Here is a 19,200-nt window from a genome sequence, read left to right as displayed (position 1 = left end):
TAAAGGGATATGGCTGATTGCAAGGAAATTGGGACTAGCTGGTTGGGCATTTGTGGTTGGCATGGATTTGTTGGGCTGAAGGGCCTGTATCCGTGCTGTATTACTCTATGACAGTAGAGAGGGGAGGATGTTGAAATGGGGAATGCTGAACTTGTGCAGTTCAAAATTCTGTTATTGGGTGGTTGTAACTATTCTTTGGTTAGATTATTGAGATGCTGCAGTGTGCTGTCTATTTATGAGAGGAGACTACCAAATATAATATCTTCCCATCCAGAACAGTTTATAGCAGAAGCTGAAGGTTATTGCTCTTTGGAAATGACTATGAATACTGATTGTTATTTTTGTAGGCCATTTGTTTTTTTTGAAATGCAAACCTGCTTTTCCAATGCTTATTATCTATTTCTTGGATTTAGTGTGGCAGTTTCAAATGAAACCCTATGATTCAGTTTGCAACTATCACCTTTTTATTACTTATTTTCCTGTCCTTAATCACTTTAGTGAGATTGAAAATAGAGCTCCTGGCCCCTACCCAAAAAAAAACAGTGAATGAATGTCTCTTGTTCTCTCGCATTAAATATCCATTCATGGATAATGTCAAAAACTACTTGTTCCATTATTCATGATGCCCTAAGTTTACAATATTAATTTTGTAGCAAATTCTGTGTTGGCATATATTTCTGGGGAATGAACTATGCAAAGTTCAACATGTCAGCATTTTGGCAAATAAATTTAAACATTGTTTGGTGTTTAATGATGGAGCTTCTTGGAATAGTGTCTTTGCCAAGTATTCTGTATTTATTGTTTCAGGCCACAAACTGAGGGTTGTAAACATGAACCAACAGAGTGACACAGCAGATTTGCTTGGAGGGTAAGTGTTGTATTTGGGGGATGTTCTAAGGATTGAGGGTAAGTAAGTAACTGAATTATTAACTGTTTGGCATGGTTATTACCAGTCCTCTCCTTGTGGTGGCAAATCAAATTAGAAATGACTAATATATAACTCTTGTATTGGATTTTGTACTTCTAATTGGTGGTTTTGTCACCAACAGCCTCATGAAATTTTTCCATCATATCTGAGTGAAGGAGGCTGAGGAGTCACCTTTTAGAGGTTTATAAATTCATGAGGGGCATAGATATGGTGGATTGTTGCAGTCTTTTTCCCAGCATAGAGGAGTCTAAAACTAGAGGGCGTGGGTGTAAGGTGAGAGGGGAAAGATTTAAAGGGGACCTGAGGGTCAAGTTTTTCACTTAGGGTATATGGAATAAGGAAGTGGTAGAGGTGGGTGCATTTGGAGAGGTACATGGATAGGAAAGGTCTAGAGGGTTGTTGGCCAAACGCAGGTAAATGGGACTAGCTCAGGAAGGCACCTTAATCGGCGTGGACAAGTTGGGCTGAATAGCCTGGTTCCATGCTGTATAACTGATTCTTTGTTTCGCTGCAAGTGATATAAAATGTTTATTCTTTGTTATGAGAAGAGAGAGGTGCATTTCAGAATTGATTATAAAATAGTCAATTTTTGAGAGCACTAGTTGAGTTACAAAAGCATGCTGCCAGACCCAAGGCCCTCTGGCACACTGCCGTCATAACAATGGCCATGCCCTGCCACTTCTCTAACTGATCCCAGGAATCATCTGGATTTGGGATTGTAGCTTTGTCAAACTCCAGGTTCTCCTTGGTGTTGCTCAGTTCTAGCTATCCCAAGAACGTATGATACGAAAAGGAAGGACATTGTGTAATTATAGTAGCAAGCTGCATTAAATACTATGAGTTAAGTGATGGTTTTCAAGTTGTTGTATTTACATTCTGTCTGGGATTTGTTCTTATTTCAGATAACAAGCCAATGGACCGTAAACTTATTATGTTGCCTTTGCGTGAAGCCTTCGAAGAGCTTTTCGTTCAGACGTACTCCAGGAAGCAGAATTGCCACTTTCTTGGGTCATATTCAAATGTGCTGCAAACACAACGCTGGCAAGATTTACTCCAACTGATGCTACATGTTTACAAAACGGCTGTCAGTAAGGAGCTGAAATCCAAAGAAAATGGTGAGAGATGAAAGCATAGCATTTTTGCATTGAAAGTGTTGCAGTGAAGGAACCGATTTGGCATACGTAGTTTCTGGTGCTGCTTCCATCAAATGGACATTTAAATCAGGGCAGTAGTAATGGATACTGGATGTAAAAGCATTTGGATTCTCCAAAATATCATGTTCCATTGTGATTCACATTCTGGTCACAACCTTAGTTTTTGTTTGGTTTTAAAACTGCACGGTGTAAACTTGTCTCAATATCTCTTGATCTGTCATGGCACTGCATTCTAGTTTTTTTTAGATGGATACGAGCTTTGAGTTATAGTGTTTAGAGTTGACTGTATGTGCATCTAAGTACAATTAAGAGTGTGAGACTTAGACCTGGCCAATATTTATACTTAATTGACCCAATTATCTATGGTAACATTGATTATTACAATGGTCTTCCATAGGAGCTTGTGCAAATTGATCATCATTGGTCACTACAATAAAGGCTACACTTCAATCATTCTTTGACCATTTTATTTTGAGGATTTAAGTGGTAAACTTATTTTTAAAAGTGTGGTTTATGTGTTTTGTTAGGTGCCTGTTTGAAAGAGAAATGGGAATTACTTGGTCTGCGTCTGACTCAGGCTCAGCAGCAGATGAAGCTGAGTGAATCTTCGTTGGTGTTTGCCTTTGTGGAGGTAAGGTGTAAGTGGTTGATATATTACTGCATGGTATAATTGTGATTGGGTATCTTGTTGATTTTCTTGTAACAGATCAAAGGGCTCTGAAATAAATCACACTACTGGATTCCCATCCTACTTGGCTGCAATGTAGTAACTTTCCCTAGACCTGAACATTTCTATGACACTTTGCTCTTTTCCCTTTTTACTAGGTACCTTGGCCCAGGCTGTGAAAAAGGAGAATGGATTTTGTTGGATGAGATCAACTTGGCTTCAGCAGAGACACTGGAATGTCTCAGTGGACTATTGGAAGGGGAATACAGGTTCACTTGTGCTGTTAGATCGAGGAGACACTGGTACAAGAACTTCTGGATATTATCAAACTCAATAACTTGATTCTCATAAAGCATAGACATCTAGGCTGGTTTTTCCAGATATGGTCAATATACAGTAAAACTCTGTTAATCTGGCATGCTTGGGAGTTTGGTGCTGGAATGACAGAATTTCTGGGCGATTGGATCCTATCCCTCTTAATACTCCAGCATATGTGTGTGTAAATAATACATACAGTATATAATAATTTTCCCATGAACCAAGTGTGATAAAGGGAGTGCAGGAATTGTCACCTGGTAAGCTAATGCCAAACCATCGGGATTTCTGAACAATGGGATAGTGGATTATCAGACTTTTTATTGTAATATGGCATGGGGAAATTACTTACATATCTAAGCAGGGAGCCAATTTGCTTCCAAGCCTCTTTGTCTGACGTGTGTGCAATGGGGTGATTGATGAGGGGCTGTCTGATCTACCTTAAAGAAACATATTTAAGACCAAACTGGATTGGTAGAGTTTTGTGTGTCAAAGCTGCCTTCTCCTTTTCCAGATGTTTGTTGCAGAATTTTTATTTTTGCTTGGTAGAATTTCTTTATGGTTGTTGGATCATTTAAGGGGCAATTTGTATTTAATAAAGTTACTTAATAAAGAAACAAAGTAGTTTGTTATCCATATATTTTTGCTATAGTTGTTATCTCTGTCCTGTTGCAGAGCCCATACACCGAGACCCAGAGTTTCGTTTGTTTGCATGCATGAATCCAGCAACAGATGTAGGAAGAGAAACTTGCCACCAGGCATACGAAATCGGTAAATAATACATTTCTTTCTTCTCTTCCTACCTCCATAAAGAATCATGGACAAATTTGAGCCTAAAAATTGGATGGTGCTTGGCAGGAAATTGTAGTTTGAACAGAATACACTTGATGGACATGTATTGAGTCTCAAGTACTTGACGTAGTAAAATGTACCTGAAGCATTGTGAAATGATGGCCTTCAGTTTACAAGAAGCAGCAATGAGTTCTTTGAAAGGGAGTTTGCATGCAAAAGGGAGCTCTTTATTCACCTATATAGGGGTAGAGAAAGCACCCAACCTTGTTTCTGTACTTTTGAAACTTTATCCTGAGGATTGAGCAAGTTCTTCTCATTGCAGCATGAAGGCAATCATAATGTCAAAATGTACTGAATTTTTAATTTAAAAATATTTGGGTGTGAGTTAAACCTTTTAACTTGTTTAATCTCCAAGAGATTAAAGTGAAGCTTAAACCTTGAATGGAGCCACCAGTTAAACACTATCCAAGTTCAACTGTTCTCTCAAGCCTACTTCATTCTTTCCAGTTCCATCTGTTACTAAGACTCCTCAGAATATTTAACACCACAATTTCCTCTTTGAATCCACTTTTAAACTGATTTTCCATTTATACTCTTGAATGCTATCTAAGCTTGTTGGTATGATGGTTGGTGATCCAGATTGATGCCCCCTCCACTCACAGCTATTAATTATGTTTCTGGTAGGGAATTCTGTTATCAGTAGAGATTCTTCTGACACTGCACTTGACCAAGGCAGGGAGCATCGTCAGTATACAAAACAAGGTAGATGAGCTCATAATGCAGTTAGAAAATTGGTAGATATGATGTTGTGGGCATCCGAGTCATGGCTGAAAGAAGATAACAGCTAGGAGCTAGACTTTCCAGGATACACATCCTATCGAAAAGACGGGCAGGTGGGTGGAGGGGGGGTGAGGTGGCTCTTTTAGTTAAAAAAAAATGAAATCAAATCCCAGGAAAGAAGCTATATAGGATCAGAAGATGTAGAATCCTTGTGGGTAGAGTTAAGAAACAGCAAGGATAAAAAGAACCTGATGGGAATTATATACAGGCCTCAGAATAGTAGCCAGGATGTGGGGTACTAAATTACAACAGGAGATGGAAAAGGCATGTAATAAGGGCAATGTTACGGTGGTCATGGGGGATTTCAATATGCAGGTAGATTGGGAAATTCAGGTTGGTGCTGGATCCCAAGAGAAGGAATTTGTAGAATGCCTATGAGATGGCTTTTTAGAGCAGCTTGTGGTTGAGCCCACTAGGGAAAAGGCAATTCTGGATTTGGTGTTATGCAATGAACCAGATTTGATTAGGGAGCTTAAGGTAAAGGAACCCTTGGGAGGCAGTGATCATAATGTGATAGAATTCACCCTGCAGTTCGAGGGTGAGAAGCTGAAATCGGATGTATCAGTATTATAGTTGAGTAAAGGTAACTACAGAGGCATGAGAGAGGAGCTGGCCAAAGTTGATGGGAAAGGGACCTAGCAGGGATGACAGTAGAGCAGCAATGGCAGGAGTTTCTGGGAGTAATTTGGAAGGTGCAGGATCAGTTCATCCCAAAAAAGAAGCAGCATTCTAAAGGGAGGATGAGGCAACCGTGGCTGACAAGGGAAGTCCAAGACAGCATAAAAGCAAAAGAAAGGGCATACAATATTGCAAAAACTAGTAGGAAGCTAGAGGATTGGGAAGCTAAAGAAGGCAACTAAAAAGCAATAAGGGGAGAAAAGATGATATACGAATGTAAGCTAGACAATAATATAAAAGAGGATACCAAAAGTTTTTTAGCTATATGAAGAGTAAAAGAGTCAAGAGTAGGCATTGGAACACTGGAGAATTAGTAATGGGGAACAGAAGTGGTGGAGGAACTGAATAAGTATTTGCTTCAGTCTTCACTATGGAAGACATCAGCACCATGCCGGAAATTCAGAGAGTCGGGGGCAGAAGTGAGTGTAGTCACTGTTACTAAGGAGGAGGTGCTTGGGAAACTGGAAGGTCTGAAGGCAGATAAGTCACCTGGAACGGATGGATTACACCCCAGGATTCTGTAAAAGGTAGCTGAAGACATTGTAGAGGCGTTAGTAGTGATCTTTCAAGAATCACCAGAGTCAGGAATGGAATGGAAAATCACAAATGTCACTCCAGTCTTTAAGAAGGGAGGGAGGCAAAAGACAGGAAATTATAGGCCAGTTAGCCTGACTTCAGTGGTTGGTAAGATGTTCAAGTCCATTATTAAGGATGAGGTTTTGGGGTACTTGGAAGCTCATGATAAAATAGGCTGAAGTCAGCATGGTTTCCTTAAAGGGAGATATTGCCTGACAAATCTGTTGGAATTCTTTTGAGGAAGTAACAGGCAGGATAGACAATGAGTCAGTGGACGTTTACTTGGATTTTCAGAAGGCCTTTGACAAAGTGCTGCACATGAGGATGCTAAATAAGATAGGAGTCCTTGGTATTACAGGAAAGGTAGTAGCATGGATAGAAAATTGGCTGACTGGCAGAAGGCAAAGAGTGGGAATAAGTGGGGGCTTTTTCTGGTTGGCTTCCGGTGACTAGTGGTGTTCCTCGGGTCAGTGTTGGGTCCGCTGCTTTTCGTGTTATATGTTAATCATCTGGATGATAGAATTGATGGCTTTGTGGCCAAGTTTGCAGACGATACAAAGATGGGTGGAGGGGCAGGTAGTGTTGAGGAAGCAGGGAGTCTGCAGAAGGACTTGGACAGGTTGGGAGAATGGGCCAAGAAGTGGCAGATGGAGTACAGCGTAGGGAAGTGTACGGTCATGCACTTTGGTAGAAGGAATAAAGGCACGGACAATTTTCTAAACGGGGAACAAATTCAGAAATTGGAGGTGCAAGGGGACTTTGGAGTCCTATACAAGATTCCCTAAAAGTTAACTTGCAGGTTGAGTTGGTAGTAAGGAAAGCAAATGCAATGTTAGCATTCATTTCAAGAAGACTAGAATATAAAAGCAAGGATGTAATGCTGAGGCTTCATAAGGCATTGGTCAGATCACATTTGGAGTATTGTGAGCAGTCCATATCTAAGGAAAGATGTGCTCATGTTGGAGAGGGTCTAGAAGAGGCTTGAGAATGATCCCGGTGGTGAAAGGGTTAACATATGAGGAGTGATTGATGGCTCTGGGCCTGTACTCGCTGGAGTTTAGAAGAATGGGGCGGGGGCATCTCATTGAAACCTACTGAATGCTGAAAGGCCTGGATAGAGTGAATGTGGAGAGAATATTTTCAGTAATGGGAAAGTCTAGCACCAGAGTGCACAGCCTCAGAATAGAAGGATGCCCCTTGAGAATAGATGAGGAGGAATTTCTTTAGCCAGTGGGTGGTGAATCTGTGGAATTCATTGCCACAGATGGCTGTGGAGGCCGAGACATTGGGTATATTTAGTGGAGGTTGATGGGTTCTTGATTAGTAAGGGCGTCAAAGGTTACTGGGAGAAGGCAGGAGAATGAGGTTGAGAGGGAAAAATAAATCAGCCATGACTGAATGGCCTAATTCCACTCCTATGTCTTATTGAAATCAACATCCTTGCTCATTAGTAGCAAATAGCTACTGATTGAGTCCTTAATAGCTGCATGAATTCTTCTTGTATGGATGGACTGTTGCTCAGAACACTGGTCATCGCCATGTATTTTTATTTTTTAAAACAAAAATGAATTCTGAGAGTCTTGTGTATCTTGGACTTGGATCACTCAAAATTGTATTAAAAGTACAAAGAGCTCATCAGTAAAACAAATCCATTGTGTATGTAGCCTGCAGCCTTTTATTTTGATTTGCTCACTGTGTTCCACAGCATTAGTTTCTTAATTGGTTAACTTGGTCGTGGCATTTTCAAATATTACTGATCGTATATTGCTTGAACTTGCTGCCATGTATAGAAAATCCTTCTTCTGTGTTGTCCATTTGTTAGTTTAAATAGCAATCCATGAAAGACCCTCGCAAGTGCATGCACTTCACTTCAGTTTTCCAGAGATTTTAATTTCATCAATACCATTTGCTTCTAATTATCCAGGTAGTGTTTAGCCACATAATTAATTTATCTTTTTTTTGGAAGTTCTTGATCATTTAGCGTTTGAAAAGGAAAAATTCAGTCTTCTATTTTCAGAAAGACTGAAAGGATTGGATTAAATAGTTTGGATTAGTTAAATCAACTACATTTGTCTAAGATTCTTGGAATCCAAAGAGGCAGACCAAGATTCATTACCTTTGCTGAAACTGTGACAACATTCTGTTCAAAATCACCTTTGCTCATGTAGATGAGGCTAATTGGTCTCTAATTACAGGATCTTTGTATATTTTGGATTATCATTCTTCTTTTTCACTCCTGGATATTACTCCCACACATGTAACTAGTAATAAAAAGCAAATGGTTTCCTCCATATGTTGAAGGATTTCCTACCACGTGTCTTGGACTTTTAAGTTTGAGGAATTACTTTGCTCTTTTGCTTGGAATCAACTCTATTTAAGTTTTGTTCTGAACAATGGTGTGGTGTACTATTTGAACAACTGATTTGCTGTTTTCCATAACCTAATTGAATGTTAATAACATGACTAGTCTATTGAACATTCTTCAATGCCATGCAGTAATTTATTTGGAAATGTTCTACAGGTCAGCTTCTGTTCCTTTACCAACCTTATTTTGTTTGTCCCTGATTTGTATTCTTAAAAATCAATATCCAACCTGTGTTTATGCTGGATTTTGTTTGCAGGTTTACAGAACTGTATGTTGATGAACTGGAAGCTGAAGGAGATCTCAGAATCCTCGTATCTGATTATCTAAGGGGATTAAATGTCAGCAAGAAAACTATTCAAGGGATCATTGAGTAAGAACAACTGGTGATTCTCGTTTTCAGGTTTTGAAATATCTGAAAGAACTGTGCTGTCAATGGAATTTTAAAACTAAAGCAAAATATTGCAAAGTTTGGAAATCTGAAATAGAAAATTCTGGAATACCGAAAAGGTCCGGCCGTGACTGTGGAGAGAGAAATGGCAATGTTCTAGGGCTGATGACTTCTCAACAGAACTGGAGGAAAACTGGATCTGTTTTAAGATGGAGAGAGGACAAAAGGGAAAGTCTGTGGTGGGGTGAAAGGCAGAAGGGATTTAAATTAGAAAACTAAAGGCAAGGCAAAAAAAGCTTGGTAATTGAACAAACCAAAATGATCAGTATAGGAGGGATGCCAAGTCGGACATCTTGGATGCAATTTACACAATACAGTCAACTACACATTCCTCTTTATTACTCTGTCCTTCAAAGCTACTGTCATAGTTTGTCATAGCATTACCTTGGAACTACACTGTCTCTTAGAACATAGAACAGTGCAGCACAGTACGGGCCCTTCGGCCCACGATTTGTGACGATATATACAAACCCACTCCACAATCAATCTAACCCTCCCTATGCAGCCCATACCCTCCATTTCTCTTGCATCCATATGCCAATGTAAGAGCCTTTTAAATGTTCCTATTGTATCAGCCTCTACCATCACCCCCACAGTGTGTTCCAGGCACACATCACTCTGTGCTTTTTTTTAAAAAAACTACCTCTGACATCTTCCCTAAACTTTCCTCTACTCAGCTTAAACTGATGTGCTCTGGTATTGGCCATTGCCACCCTAGGGAAAAGGTTCTGGCTGTCCACTCTATCTATGCAATATTACCTCAAAATTCTTGAACTCAATCCCCCTACTAATGAAGACCAGCACACCACATGCTGCCTTAATCACCCTATCAAATTCCGCAGCAAGTTTGAGGAATCATGCATTTCTGTTATTTGGGGTAGAACAACATGCTATTTGAAATCTGAATGGTAAAAGTGTGGAGATAATTTCTGGAAAAGAAACAATGGTTTAGTTGGTAGTCTTTCTTAAAAGGATTGTTTTTAGATCCTGTGTTGTATAAATATTTGGTCCATCAACTATGTAACATTATATTGCAGGGGTCAACATAATCTACATTGTATCTTGCCTTTTTCTAGGTTTTACTTATCTGTCCGTAAGGAGGCAGATGTCAAGTTAATGGATGGAACAGGGCATAGACCCCACTATAGCCTTCGGACTCTCTGCCGTGCTCTCAGATTTGCAGCATTGAACTCTTACAACAGCATTCAACGCTCATTATATGAGGTAAATAATGAATACCAACCTGGTTTATTTAAAGACTGCACACCTTGGTTATAGCAAATGTTATTGAATGTGATTTTAGTTTACTCATTTTTAGTCAAGTGTTTAATAAAAATGCAATGTGACTGTTGGTAGAAGAGAATGTTGGAAATATTCAGCATATCAGGCCATTTGTCAGGCACAAATCCAGTTAATAGACCTACTTCACATGAAAATAGGCTCTTCAACCCAACGTCCATACCAACCAAGATACCTAAGCTAGTCCCATTTGCCTGTGTTTAGCCCATATCCCTCTAAACCTTTCATATCCATTTACCTGTCAAAATGTCTTTTTAAACTTTGTAACTGTACCTATGTCTATCACTTCCTCTGGCAGCTCATTCCATATACCCACCATCCTATGTGGGGGGGGCGGTTTAGAACTTGCCCATCAGGTCCCCTTTAAATTTTTCACCGTGCCTTAAACCTATGCCTCTAGTCTCTGCTACCTCAGAAAAGGACTGACCATTCACCTTGTCTATGCCTGATATGATTTTATATACCTCTGTAAGATCACCCCTCAACCTCCTACACTCCGAGGGGGAGGGGATAAAAAAAGTTCAAGCCTATCCAGTCTCTCTTTATAACTTGAGCCTCCAGTTTCTGTAACATCCTTGTGAATATTTTTTGCACCCTTTCCAGCTAAATGACATTCTTCCTATAGCTAAGTGACCAGAATGCCACACAGTACTCCAAATGCAGTCTCCCCAATGTCTTGTAACACTGTTGCAACTCTTGTACTCAGTTCCTTGGCTGATGAAGGCAGGCGTGTCGTATGGCTTCTTCACCACCCTGTTTACCTGTGTCGCTACCTTCAGGGAACTATGTACTTACCCCTAGCTCTCTCTGTTTTACAAAACTCTCCAGGCCTTGTCATTTTTGTGCAAGTCCTGCCCTGGTTTAACATCACAAAATGCAACACTTTGCACTTGTCCAAGTTAAATTCCATTTGTCATTCCTTGACCCACTTTTCCATTTGATCTGAATCCTGTTGTAAGCTTGGATAACCACCTTCACTGTCCAGAATACCACCAATTTTGGTGTCATTTACAAACAACTAACTTGCAATACCACCTACATTCTAATCCAAATCGTTAATATAAATGACAAACGAGGGGACACCACAGATTCCTGTGGCACACCACTGGTCACAGGCCTCCAGTCTGGAAAAACAACCCTCCACTACCAAGCCCTGACTTCTACCATCAAGCTAACTTTGTATCCAGTTGGCTAGCACACCCTGAAACCTTTTGGACCAGACTACCACGTAAGATCTTGTCAAAGGCCTTGCTAAAGTCCATGTAGCCAATGTCCAATGACCCTTCCCTTGTCAATTCTCTTGTTGACTCTTTTTAAAAGAAACTCAGTCAAGTTTGTGAAACATGATTTCCCATACAAAGCCATGCTGATATCCCTCATCAGGCCTTTCCTTTCAAAATGCAGGTAGATCCAGAATCCCCTCTAGTAACTTTTCCACCCATGGTTTGTGTCCCTGAATTAGAAAGAAATATGTTTTAAGATGCAGAGAAAGTCTGGAAGAAAATGAAGGAAAGTATATGATAGATTGGAAGATGGGAGAAATTAAATGCCAAAAAGTGAAAGGGGATTGTAATAGGATAAATGACAATTTGGGTCCAGAGGAAATGTAAATAGAATAGTAGAACTTGTTTCTGAAATGCTTAAACTTGCTGTTCTGTTCAAATGGCAGTTATGTGCCAAGTTGGAAGATGACCATTTTCTCTACTTTGCATTGACCTTGCTTGAAACAGAATATATATTCTGAGGGCAGGGAATACAAAATGAAAAAGGAATTTCATGTGATGGTTTAATTCATTGCTTCTACAATGATTTGTTTCAAAATCCATGGTTTGTCTTGCTTTAACGACTCCCTGATCCCTCTCCAGATGCAGAAAAGCTTTAGCACAAAGTTTGAATTGAAGATGTCATGCAATTCCCAAATTTGGAAGTTTGGAATAAGATTTGTTGGGTGAGGGAAGGGATACAGTTTCTCAGGGAATTTATTCTCTTACCTGCCATAAGCAACTATATATTCAGAATTATTTCAAGACCAGGAACTCCTGCATATCTAAAACTGCTTGTTCTTTTAAAAACAGGGCTTCTGTATGAGTTTCCTGACTCAGTTGGATCGCACATCTCACCCAGTTGTTGAGAAGTTAATCTGTCGTCATGTCATTGGAACTAATGCCAAAACTATTCTCCAGCAGGTATCTGCCTCCTATGTATTTGTTTTTGAGCTGTAATCATTGGGTTTCTGAAGCAATCTGGGTTGATTAGTTTTTTGCTTGTAATGAATTGCAATGTACAATCTTGTAATTGAAACCTATGCTTATAAAAATGGCTCACGATGAATACAATCTGGAATCTATGCAATTAATATCCTGAGGAGTTGATTAAAACTGCATTTAAATATTTCTAATTATAATTTAATTAAATAATTTAATTCTAATTGTATTTCTAATTAAGATTTTTAATAAATAATGAATATATTATTGGGACTTACGGCCTCTTGTTCCCTGAAATCGGTATCTTTCTATAATGGAGGTATTGTTTGGCCACTTCATGTGACAATTACATAAACCAGCCAACACTAACATGTGCTTTGCACAGCCCAGGCCTGGTAAAATATCATAGTTACTTTGAAATATGTGCACTAGTTATGTTTTTACAATGATTTGAATGCTGAACTGTTAAATAGCAAGATTTTTTATCCATTTTTCCAGTGTGACTTGCACTTGATCTCCGGTTAATTAATCTAGGCTTCTGGATAAATAGTCCAACAACATAACTATAACCAAGCATTTGCGTGGAAGCCTTGATATATCTGGTTATTATAAATATGTTTTGTTAGTGATAGGAGAAGCATTTTTCCCACATACTTTTAAATTGTGCACTATTACCTGATATCAAGTTTCCAGTTCATGATTATTTTTGGGTTGTTAAGATAAAGTCCAAATTTCTGAATGAGCAGAAATACTTAATTTGCAGAAGTAGAAAACTGTCAACTACTTTTTTTCCTTTAACACTTCAGCCCATCCCAGAACCAAAAGGAGGAGGAACTGTTCAGATTGAAGGCTATTGGATTGCAATAGGAGATAAAGAACCTACCATTGATAAATTGTATATTCTTACACCCTCTGTCAAACTCAACTTGAGAGATCTAGTGAGAGTGGTTGCAGCAAGGTAAGAATATTTAATTATCAGTCTTCTAAATGAGACCACAGTTAATTTTGTTGTGTAGATATGCTTTTGAAGGGGTAGTGCTGTGAGACTTGATTGAACCCTGAACCATTGGACCAGACAGTTGGGCACGTTCTTTGCTCTACCTTCATAACTATGGCCATATTTGATCTCAAAGATTATTTGCTTGGATCCTTGACTAGCCTTGAACTCGGTATTCTAATTCCAACCAATTGACTGTTAACAAAAGCCAAGTGTGAAAAGGATATCATTTCCTGTGTAAAATAAACTAAGATTTTAATGTTCTTGTTAACAAAACAAATTATTCACTTAACTATGATGCCAAAAAGTTTCTAGTTAATATTGTCATCCCTAGTTTTCTCTCTGTCACTTTTACTTTTGTCCTTTACTGTCTCTTCAGAACTTCAGATACTAGCATAAATTCAACATTTTCCTTTTTTGATTTTTGGAAAAAGAGCCTACAGGGTATTCCTTATGTTGAACCAACTGTAACTTCTGTTAAATTGCCACAATATTATTTTGTTTTTTGTCTTAAACCAAAATTTCACTCGTAATGCAACATTGTTTTCTTTGAAGAATTCATCCGGTGCTTATTCAAGGAGAGACATCAGTTGGTAAAACCAGTCTGATTAACTGGTTGGCATCTGCTACTGGAAACTACTGTGTGCGTATCAATAATCATGAACACACAGACATTCAGGAATATATTGGCTGTTATGCATCTGATGACATGGGAAAACTAGTATTTAAGGAAGGTTTGTACACTTTTTTGTTGAGATTGTAAATAGTGTTCTATTTTTAATATTTCCAATCCTTGAATGATATTTCATAGATTTTACACAGAAACATTTATAATGCAAACCATTAGTTCAGTACTGATATTTATAGTCTGGATATCCTGACATTCTGTGGTCAGTTAATTCTACACTTTAATTATTTAGGTGTGCTTATTAATGCCATGCGAAAAGGCCATTGGATAATTCTCGATGAATTGAATTTGGCCCCGACTGAAGTTTTGGAAGCACTTAATCGACTACTTGATGACAATCGTGAGCTCTTTGTAACAGAGACACAGGAAGTAGTAAAAGCACATCCAAGATTCATGCTTTTTGCTACCCAAAACCCTCCTGGACTATATGGAGGTAGAAAGGTTTGTTTTTGATGTGGTTTTCCAGTTTATCAGTTCAAGATGCAGGACAGAATGTCTTGGAAATGTCCTGGATAGTTGACATGAATGCTTGTTGTATTTGATATATATTTGTATATACTAATTATAGTCATTTATACCTATTCCAGAATTTAGTGGGCATTAGTATATTTCACTGTAATTGAAAAATTAGCCAAAGTAATGGTCTGGAATCTTTTCCCTATAAAACTAAGTAACAGAAAAATAGAGAGATACAAAATGACACAATTCTTTGCTGATATTTGTCGGATTTGGAAATTATTCTTGCTAGAATGAAGCAGGGTGTTAATTATTCTGACATTTGTTTATTTTTCCTTGATATTTTGAGTCGTTCTAGGCTCCCAGATTAGGATTTTAAGAATATTTTTCTTTTAAGGCCTTTCTATTTCTGACACTCAATTACACTTGCAGGTGTTGTCAAGAGCATTTAGAAACCGCTTTGTGAGTTGCATTTGATGAGCTTCCAAGTGCTGAACTAGAAGTGATAATTCACAAGAGGTGCAGCTTGCCCCCATCATACTGTGCAAGATTGGTTAAAGTTATGCTGGATTTGCAGGTATTTAGAAAGCAATTCTTTTTTTAAACAAAGTAAAAAATTTTTTTTGCAAGTTCACAGGTGCACTGAGTAGTAATAATGATCCGAAGTATTCTCAGCAATTAGTTTAAATCTATTAACGAAACTGTTTTATCCATAATCACTTTCAAATTCAAAGAATGATGTAAATAATGTGGGGTGGTGGAGACTTTAACCTGAAATGAAATGACAAAGGCTGGGTGAAAGCTAACTTGCAGTATTTTAACAAGGATATTTCTCAAAACAGTCGTATCGTAGAGGATCAAATGTTTTTGCTGGAAAACATGGCTTCATTACTTTGCGAGAGCTATTCAGATGGGCTGAGCGCTACAGGTTGTCTGATGTAACAGCACAAAATTATGACTGGATTCGGCATATAGCTACTGATGGTGAGATTTTTCTTTTTAAGTCATTCAGTGTATTGAACTTCCTTGAAAAGATATTTGTATTATAGTCATGTTCCAAGGGGATTTGAACTTGGCTTTCTCTCTTTGGATCCTTTATTTGTCTTCATATACTGTTCTGATAGAACGCTCACTGCTTTACAGGAAAATCATAGGTTGCATGTCTCCAGCCATTCTGTTAAACTCCAACATAAATTATCATCTTCTGTGTGATTGGCATAGGAAAGTGTGAAAGATCAATTTCAAGTGCATCCTGTTTCTATTGATGCCGTCTAAGGGCTTCCAGAAATGGGAAACTGTATCTGGCAAGAATGTTTTCTAAATCTGTTGCTATCATAGAAATGGAGCACAACTGTATTCATTTGTTCCACCTATGCAGCTTTTATGCTCTTGGCTGGCCGTGTGAGAAAGGAGGAAGAAGTTGCTGTCATTCGACAAATTCTGGAAAAACAATTTAAAAAGAGGCTTGTTCCAGAAATTCTATTTTCGAAAGAAAATCTTGAGAAAAAAATGAGTGAGTATTAGCAGAAAAGATCTTTTTCTGGAAAATTGTGTGATGTGTGCTGAGTTTTATTGGTTCAGTAATTTCTTTTGTTGTTGCAAACTTGATGATAGTCAAAACTGTGACACTTGGGTATTCCACAATCCCACTCCTGCCCGCCCCCCCCCCCCCCCCCCCCCCCCCCCCCCCCCCCCCCCCCCCCCCCAGTCCCCCAGTTTTGAATGAGTTTATGAACTTGCTATTGTGCGGTTAAACTTTACTAAATTCTTGCACGTTGTTGAATTGCTCTGTCACTAATCACTTCTATACTTAAAATGTGTTGTTTATTGTTGTTACAGCTCTACATGATTTGAGCAAAGTGATGGCTTTTGAATATTTTTTAACCTTGTTTCACATTTTCCAATGCACAGGTCACTGGTCAAGTCTGATGTCAGTCATTGCCTGACAATTTTCGCCATGTTGTGTGGACATATGGGATGAGGAAACTAGCAATCTTGGTGGGACAAGCTTTGCAGTTTGGAGAAGCTGTGCTCCTTGTTGGAGAGACTGGGTAATCAAACAATTTGAATCTTAGCATTTCTATAATACTCACTGTTGTATTAATCAACTAAGCAAATGGCTCATATTGAAGATTGGCTGGCTAACAGGAAACAGTAGCCATAAATTTGTCCTTTTTTCTGATTGGCAAGATGTGTGCCACAAGATTAGTGCTGGGGCCTCCACTTAATTTATGTAATTGACTTGAATGAAAGCACTGAAGGTACTAAGATAGATACTGAAGGTACTAAGATACTGAATTTGCTGAGGAGACAAAGGTAGATAGGAAAGTGTGTTGTAGCCTCCTTATGTATTCTTTACAAAAGGATTAGAGATGGGTCAAGTGAGCGGACAACAATCTGGAGATGGATAGAATGTGGGAAAATTGAATTTGTCCATTTTGGTAGGGGGATAGAGAAAGCTTAATTATATGGAATTTGTGTGTCCTAAGACATGATTCACAATAGCCTGGTGTGCAGGTACGGCAAGTATTAGGAAAGCTAAAAGTGTTGATTTTTATGAATACAAAAATAAGAAGGCTATGCTGTAGTTACAAAGGGTATTGATGAGACTGCATTTGGAGTGTTGTGTACAGAGTTGTTCTCCTAATTTAAGGATTGATAATGTGTTGGAAGTGGTTCAGAGCAGCTTTACATGACTAGTACCTGGAATGTGTGAGTTATTATAAGTTGGACAAGCTAGATTTGTAGCTGTTGGAATTTAAGAGAGAGAGTACTGAAGTCCCAAGGGATCTTGATGGGATGTACGTGGAGAGGGTGCTTCCTTTTGTTGGAGAATTTAGAACTAGAGGTCACAGTTCAGTAATCAAAGGTTCACCTATTTAAGACTGGGTCAATTTTTCCTGAGAGTCATGAATCTTGGGTGGTGAATACTAGTCTTCTAATATTGTTGTGGTAGATTCAGACATGTGATAAGCAAGAGGGTGACAGATTACTGCAGAGAGACAAATGTGGAGTTGAGTTTGTAATCAGATCGGCTATGATCTTATTAAATGCAGAGCAGGCCTGTAGGGACAAGTGATCTACTGTTCCTTGTATGTGATTTCAGTCAAAATAAATACGATAATGAAGTAAAATTGTATGGTGTTGAAGTAACTTGAACAGACTATACACATTTTGCTTCAAGAATGTGTTATTTTAGATAAAGGTCAGCTTATAGTGTTTGTGCTCATTCAGCATATTGATGAATTTACCACTTTCTAATACATGATCTGTTTAAAACTATATACTTGTGTTACTTCACCTGCAGCTCTTCCGTCCTTCCTCATCCATGTTTGGATTGTTGTCCAAATCACTGATCACTTGTAACTAGATCATCTGGTAACAATCAGAACTACTTCCATTAACGTGGACTATTTGTCCAACTGAAAAGCTTAGGCAGATTACTCCTTGATTCCATCCATGGGCATGTTACAAAAGTACTTTTATCTAAAAGTTAAATTACCTAAATTCTAATGGTAGCATATCTTTTTTTTCCCTTGAAACCGTGTTCTTAGAACTACTTAACTATCTAATTAAGTGGATAAATTGAAGGAACTGGGATCGTTCACTTTGGAACAAAGGAGCTTGCAAGGAATCGTGGAAGACTTTCTAAGCCTTTCATTAAAATAATGAAAGGCTTAGAAAGTGTGGATTGAAACTTCCCATTGATGTCTAAAGCTGGGGAAGGAATACAGGTGATTTTTTTTTAAGTGACATGAGGATTTTTTTGTCTGTGCAGCAAGTGGTTAGGGTCTGAAATGTGCTGTCAGGGTTGATGATGGAGGTAGATTCAAAAAAATAATCAGATAAGAATCTGAAAGGAAAGAATTGTCAAGAATGGGGGAGTGGAATGAACTGATTGCTCTTGCAAAGAACAGTACAACCGGGGCAACATTTCTGTAATGCAGTTGCGTTTGTATCTGTGCACATGAAATACAGATACAAGAATTTGATGAGCTTGTTTATTTACTAAGTAGAGTTACCTTTTTGTACTTTTTTTTTTGCTAAATTTGTAAATTCCTTTAACCCTATTTAAACCTTGCTAGTTAATGTGTAGTTTGTCCTAGTTTTACCTCCCTAATACAAGCATTTATCTTTTTCCCATTGTGCAGCTACATCTGACATCCATTCACTTATCCTTGTAGCTTAGAAAAATGTGCATTTATTTAGTGCATTTACCGTGGCAGTAATCTGCCAAGGTGATTTACAGGAGTGCCATCTGACTAAAACTGAAGTCTTGTCACACAGTGCTTTTGAACTAGTTTCTCTCAGCTGATGGTAGGATGTTCTTTTCTTGTCCTTGTATAGGTGTGGTAAGACTACAATCTGTGAAATGTTTGCTGGCCTTGTTCAATCAGAAGCTGCATACAGTAAACTGTCACCTGCACCTGGAGACATCAGACTTCCTTGGGGGTCTAAGGCCTGTCAGACATACTTTTGGTGAAAATGTAAGTATTGTTTGATCTGGAATTCAAAGCCAACAATCCATTGATCTGCTTATCAAGTGTTCACAAGTCTGATAGATTTGAAATGGCAAAGTAGTTGTGGGGAGAAATCTTTTGAAGTTGAAATCACTGAGCATGCTTAGCGGCATGAAAATTTGGACAGTACTTTGTGACTTATACAACTGATAATTGTCCTTGCTATAATTCCAATTTTATGTTTATACAAATCTGAAATGCAATCAGTTGCTTGAAAAATTTTATTTTTACACACTGTGGCATACTGCACTTCAACCTCCACTTTATCGAGAA

The 19,200-nt window shown here is 38.4% G+C and overlaps 1 protein-coding gene across 1 annotated transcript in view; it reads left to right on the top strand.

Annotated features, from left to right (window-relative positions):
- mdn1 (midasin AAA ATPase 1) overlaps positions 1-19,200 on the top strand; it is a 148,734-nt gene that overhangs the window by 25,311 nt on the left and 104,223 nt on the right. The window contains 20 exon segments of the mRNA XM_052024495.1: positions 808-870; positions 1,834-2,043; positions 2,610-2,718; positions 2,908-3,007; positions 3,009-3,051; positions 3,740-3,802; positions 3,805-3,835; positions 8,572-8,685; positions 9,840-9,987; positions 12,138-12,248; positions 13,073-13,224; positions 13,819-13,997; positions 14,184-14,392; positions 14,840-14,871; positions 14,873-14,984; positions 15,250-15,391; positions 15,786-15,973; positions 16,343-16,458; positions 18,755-18,788; positions 18,790-18,894. Coding sequence (XP_051880455.1) covers positions 808-870; positions 1,834-2,043; positions 2,610-2,718; positions 2,908-3,007; positions 3,009-3,051; positions 3,740-3,802; positions 3,805-3,835; positions 8,572-8,685; positions 9,840-9,987; positions 12,138-12,248; positions 13,073-13,224; positions 13,819-13,997; positions 14,184-14,392; positions 14,840-14,871; positions 14,873-14,984; positions 15,250-15,391; positions 15,786-15,973; positions 16,343-16,458; positions 18,755-18,788; positions 18,790-18,894 — 2,261 coding nt within the window.

The sequence above is a fragment of the Pristis pectinata genome, chromosome 10 (genome assembly GCF_009764475.1).
Source record: "Pristis pectinata isolate sPriPec2 chromosome 10, sPriPec2.1.pri, whole genome shotgun sequence".
Classification (NCBI taxonomy): domain Eukaryota; kingdom Metazoa; phylum Chordata; class Chondrichthyes; order Rhinopristiformes; family Pristidae; genus Pristis; species Pristis pectinata.
The sequence above is the reverse complement of the archived record's forward strand: the minus strand, read 5'-3'. Positions and strand labels throughout refer to the sequence as shown.